We start from the raw sequence: 6055 nt of genomic DNA, 5'->3' as shown, positions 1-6055 counted from the left end.
AAAAACAACGTCGAACGTTGTTGTTTAACAGGAATGCTTATATTCCAATAGTATGTGATTGCATATTTGTACATGTAGTTGTTGACAATATGATTTAAAATCTGGTCGAAGAATTAACACAAAAAAGAGGAAAAATTGAAACGTTGTAACGAGTAAGTTCTAACGTGCAAGTGGTAGACGAAAAGCCATGACGTAAATAAATCGTTGCATGATCCCAATTCATTATCTATTAAAAATGGAATATATGGGGTACGGCTTCATCAATTACAATATGAAATTAAATAGATTTGTTTACGATTATTTTATTGCAGTTATGCTGAACCTTGCATAGTTGCATTACAATAAATTATTTTATTTTGCTTGAGTAATTCTTTGTTAATTTGCCTACTAACGGTCGGGTCAATTCAAATAGATAGATCACACGTTCTGAATAATGGCACAATAATTTTTAAAAAATATTATGATCGTCCGGTTTGATTTTTAGTATTTTATAAGAATGCTTGTTATTTATTTGTTTCCATCAATACATATACTTCCATTTTGAAATAGCATTGGATTAACATTGTAAAGTGCTAATTCACTATTCCAATGATCTTAACTTTTTGTTTCTTTGTTTGATTTAGACTAACTCAAATAATAAAATCAAGATAATTATAAAAAGTATACATTGTTTAAGGCTTTCTTATTTTTGTCATTCAGATTAGATCATAAACAAATGTAAAAAAATATATCACCTTTTTTGGGTGATCACACGCATAAATTCTAAGGTCACGAATAACAACCATGATGGTTAAAATTTGATATATGCCATGAATCAAATTCTTTCTCTACGATTTCACTTATAGTTAGCCACCGTAAACATTTTAAATAGTAGTAAAAATATGTCTCTTTCACATACAATGTAATCAGTCTGGATTTTGCTTCAAAATCATATGATTAAAAGTAAATTAATTCATTAGCTAGATAAGTAAAATCAAAATTTTGGTGCTTAATTGGTATTAGTCGTGTTCACGACCAATGCTTTTGTGGGGATCAATGATTGAAGACGTAGACCTTCCCATGAACGTAGTTCAATTATCTATCTTCCCAAGCAATAATTGAGTTATTAAATAAACTCCACTAAATCAAGTGTAGGATATAGCCATGCATGTAACAATGTAAGGAAGATATATGAACTTTTGTACATTTTTAAAGTATTGTGGAAGATATATATACAATTATTTTCATCACTATATATAGAAAAACTATAAAACGAATAATTTGACCTGGTTTTATACACCGAAATCTACCCTTAGTTAGGATTTATAAAATTTGATAATTAACTAATGTCCACCACCCTAACTCGAATCTTGATAAGCTTAAGATGGATATAAATTAAGATTCAAATCAATAATAGTCATTGATAAGACAATAGTCTTGTGTTTGACACCATATGTTTTTTGGGGGTAACAAACAGCTCAATGATATGCATTGTTTTTATGGTACACCGAATGATGTTCGATGTTTCCTTGGTTGCTTCCAAAGTCAGTCCAAAAGACAGTTTTGTTTGTACATGCTCACTCAATCCCCCACGTGTCCTCACGTGATATCAACGTACGGTCCTGATGGCCTCATCACTCCCTTTTCACACGTTTCATCCACGGCTCCGAATTATCGCCTCTCCAACACCTTTTCAAGAGATCACATTTGCTCTTTTAGCAGAAAAATGGTCTAATTTAGAGAATTAAAGTCCAATTGTGAGGCCCATCCTTATGAATTAGGAATTGAATAGAAGGAATAATTTTGATTTAGTTTCATGTAGACACTATTTCCTTATGATTTAGCTTTTGTTTGACAAAGCAAATTTTGTCAATGATTGAAAGATGAGTCAATTATGAAGCTTAAATATATGTGAATGATAATTGTAAGGATTATATGGATTTTAGTCATAGTGATAACAAAGATCACTTGGCCACATGTTTTGGTTATTTTTGAAAACTTTTTCTGTTGTTGAAATCCTGAATATATGCATGAAATCGAATTTTACCACATTACGGAGAAGAGCAATTATTAAAGTTGAATGTGTACACAGCAGAAAAATACAAAGAAAGCGTCCAATCTGTACATGTACTACAACATGATTGACTTTTTGGTAATGATAGAATAAAAATGAATATGTAATTCAATGTTACCACAATTTAATTACTTTGTAGTACCACGGATTAGTTAGATAAAGTAAACACAAAGGTGTGAACTTAGATCTCTTTATAAGTGGTTTGGTGGCTTCTCAGAGAGTTTGAGAAACATTACCATACTCTTTATTAGTCCATCCCCCAACCATTCATATACGATTGTGTGATATATGTTCTTTTCAATATAGTTATATAAATTTTCTCAAATAGAATGTTACAAACATATTTGATTAGTTTTGTTGTTGCTGATGATGACAACTAATTTTGACAATTTCAAAAATCATTTGTTGTTGTTGAAATTTCAGTCCTTTGTTGCTCATCATAGTGTAAGTCTATCAACAACAGTAAAATGAACAAAAATCTTTAGTATCGTATTATATACTATATTAGGTCCATACATTTTTACGAGTTAATTTGAGGTATCCACATCCATACACACAATATCTCATATTGGAGCATGTGATTTTTCTGCAAATAGTTTGTACGTACAATAGATATGATTGTGAACAATTGTAAAATAGTCACAAATAGTAGTACTCTAGTACTTGGCCACATTTCAATAATCTTTAGTGATCAATCTTATCACCCTAAGATGAATTTTTCTTTTTTGTTAAATATCAACATATATAGTCCTAAACCTACATTGAAATTTGCTCTCGTTATAGTTTGAAATTTATACAATGCATATCATTAATAGCATTGTTTGGTCCAAATCAAATAAATATAAAAACAAATGCCATCTAACGACCGACAATTATATATAGAGGGTATGAAATGAATTAAATACAGAGCCTATCTATAACACTCTATATCGACAATTTGCACGTTATGATCCAAATTCCAATCACAAAGATTAATTAATTACTTAACCTTCCTAATGAAACCATTAATAAAGTGAGTTTAAACTAGAAAACTATCATCATTGATTTTTATTTTCATTTCTGACCATCACTTTAATAATGCATTGACAGTATTGTCTCCTCGTGGCTTCTTCTTCTTTTTGAATTCGAAAGTTGTCTTTAAAATCTTCTGATACTTGATTACAAAGCTTTTTTACATTTTCTTCTGATAAGTGTTTGGTGAAGGTTTAGAACTAAACCGGTCAGAATAAACCATCTTATTGCAGATTTGTTATACGTTTTTATTTCCTTTGATAAAGACTGAAATAAGTATTGTCACAGTAGAGATAAGAGACGTTGAAACATGAAACCATTAGTAAAGATTCACTGAACATCATTTACTTTCAAGAACTGCTTTCTCCTGATTGTGAATCGGTAAGCTTGGTGCTGAAATCCCAAACCTTCTTGGCCAATTCTGTATCTTTGACAAGTGGTAATGGTTTAGCAATGTTGCTATCTTGGAAGTATTCCCCTGAAACTCCTGCAACTTGAGGATTCAATGCCACATAGCAAGTTGTTGCCGCTCCCTACAAAGTCGTATACTCAGACATTATAAACCACATAACGGAACAAAACCAAGTTTTATCCTTTAAGCAAGATCTGAGAAACCTTGTGACCAGTTTGTAAGTGATTGGTTACCAGTGTGAGGCTTCGAAATTAGAAGCATACCTGTGGAACAGACTTGAGTATATATTTAGCCACTGCACCAACCGCTACTGCATCAAGCCAATGCCAGAGAGGATCAGAAGAAGTATATGTATGCGTTTGTTTACTTGTGTGTAACCTTGTGAAGTATGGGGTGATGATAGTGGAATAAGAGAAAAGAAGTTACCAGCCAAATAGGGGTTGAAGTAGCGCCCGAGGTTAGTCATAATGGCTCCTGGATGAAGCGAATTTGCTGTTATATTGACTCCATCTTCCTATTTTATTCATACCAGATTTGAATCAATATAACCATGGAAACATAGATTTTGATTTGATAGATCTCTTGTTTTTCTAGTTACCTTCAGTTGCTTTGTAAGCTCGTTGGCGTGCAACACATTGCAGAGTTTAGATTGTCCATAAGCTCGCATACTACTGTAACTGCAACGGAGACCAAACCAAGGAAGAATGTTAGATTTTGATAGAAGAATTACTATTTGGTTCACCATTAGTACCTTGACTTGTCATTGATCTTATCAAAACGAACTCCTTCTGGATACGAGAACCGATGAGCTTCTGATGATAGGTTAACAATTCTTCCTTCTCGTTTGCTTTCACGTGATGTGCTCTTCATTGTATCTAGCAGAAGTTTAGTCAACAGAAAATGACCTGAAATAAAGTGGATCACAAATTCCATGCCACTGACTAAAAACTAATGATGATGTTAACTTAAGTATATAACTTTAGAACAAAGCCACATAATGTTGGTTTACTTCTCCTACTCACCTAAATGATTGGTTGCGAATTGCAGCTCGATGTTGTCCTTAGAGAGCATAAAAGGACATGCCATAATCCCGGCATTGTTGCTTACAAGATTAAGACAATTCAAAACATTAACCATCAATAAATCAAAACCGCTATATACAGTATTCAATAGCTTACATCAAGAGGTTGAGTGGAAGACCAGTAGATTTGTACTCAGACGCAAATTTCCTGACAGATTGCATTGAGCTGAGATCTAACTCCATGACATCGAGTTTAGCTCCAGGGACTTGCTTGACAATATCTTCCTTAACTTTAGCACCAGAGTCAGTGTTCCTCACCGCCATAACCACATGCACACCACGCAGTGAAAGAACACGCGCTGTCTCTACTCCTATACCACTTGATGCTCCTGAAAATATGAACACAAAGACAAGAAAACTTAAGGAACCAAACATGTCCAGAAAACTCAATGCAGGCTAGACTACTTTTTAAAGTTGTATCAACCAATGATCAGTTAAGCTCTTCCAAGCCTTTTCAAACCCTGATAGGCTATTAGGCTGACTCAGGGTTTGCCCAATCGATGCTACACTCAAATATGTATGTGCAAGTCTTTAGTGTCACCTAACAGGGTTCTATCAATTCAAGGACTCCATTGTTCTTGTTTCAGGCCCTAATGTAATATGATCAAAATATAGAAACGATTTCTACAAGCAAATCTGTATTTTTTCTTCCCTTGGCCAGGAATTGTATAGAGTTGTGATATATAACACAACTTACAAGCAGCTGAAACAGAGACGAGTTATTTTCCCTTAACATGCAATTATACATATGGTCCCAAACTTGTTGTACTTTAAAATTCACCAAACATGGAATTTTCAATCCAAATTCTTGAAAAAAAAGACAACTTTCGAACAAGAAACAGTGATGACCTCAATATTTATTAGAGTTGACCGAATCAAAGACAGACCCTGATGATAAAAACCTTAAATTCCAATTGTCTAAACAATAAAAGTCAAGTCTTTTTACTAGATATGAAATCAATTCGAAGACAGAATCAGAGAGGACAAAAGTTCTGGAAATTATAAGAAAAAAAGTCTACAACTTTAGACAACCCCATGTCGCAAAATGGCATGAAAGTGTTGATAGAAGAAAACCTGTGACTATGGCAGTGAGACCAGTCCCATCAACACCATGTGTGACTTCCTCTGCAGTTGAACGAGACGAGAATCCAGATGCTCCTTTCGATCCAAAAAACCACATCTTTCAGCTTTTTTTGTTTCTGCTGGAGAAGATGAGAGGAAAGAAGTCCAATAAACACAAACTATGGGACTTGTTAGCGTTTTTCTCTTCTTGAGTGGTCAAGCGATTTCGCTTTTATTCTGATTTAAATAACTTTATTTGTTCATATGTGACAGAAATGTGATTACTTTACTTTAATCCTCATGTCTCACGAGGTTGAGGTTGAAGTGTAGAATAGTGCATCTCCAAAGTCAAATGATGGGGATTTATTAACAACTTTCTTTTTAAAGGATTTAACAAATGTCCTTAAAATAGCTCCCACCAATAACATGAGTTAAC

The 6055-nt window shown here is 33.5% G+C and overlaps 1 protein-coding gene across 4 annotated transcripts; it reads right to left on the bottom strand.

Annotated features, from left to right (window-relative positions):
- Window positions 1-3189: 3189 nt before the first annotated feature.
- On the bottom strand, window positions 3190-6005 carry Tic32-IVa (NAD(P)-binding Rossmann-fold superfamily protein). Of its 4 annotated transcripts, none has more exons than NM_179097.3 (8): window positions 5632-6005; window positions 4655-4886; window positions 4499-4578; window positions 4228-4381; window positions 4075-4153; window positions 3903-3990; window positions 3740-3786; window positions 3190-3597 (listed from the first exon to the last, which is right to left on the bottom strand). In NM_179097.3, the coding sequence occupies exons 1-8, from the start codon at window positions 5735-5737 to the stop codon at window positions 3415-3417; spliced, it is 969 nt and encodes a 322-aa protein (NP_849428.1). In that variant the 5' UTR covers window positions 5738-6005; the 3' UTR covers window positions 3190-3414. The 4 variants fall into 4 exon arrangements, with proteins under 4 accessions (NP_849428.1, NP_001329094.1, NP_567681.1 ...); NM_001341611.1 differs by having other exon boundaries at window positions 4228-4351; NM_118472.3 differs by having other exon boundaries at window positions 3250-3597; window positions 4075-4147; window positions 5632-5882.
- Between the last annotated feature and the right edge of the window lie 50 nt (window positions 6006-6055).

The sequence above is a fragment of the Arabidopsis thaliana genome, chromosome 4, assembly GCF_000001735.4.
Source record: "Arabidopsis thaliana chromosome 4, partial sequence".
Classification (NCBI taxonomy): domain Eukaryota; kingdom Viridiplantae; phylum Streptophyta; class Magnoliopsida; order Brassicales; family Brassicaceae; genus Arabidopsis; species Arabidopsis thaliana.
The sequence above is the reverse complement of the archived record's forward strand: the minus strand, read 5'-3'. Positions and strand labels throughout refer to the sequence as shown.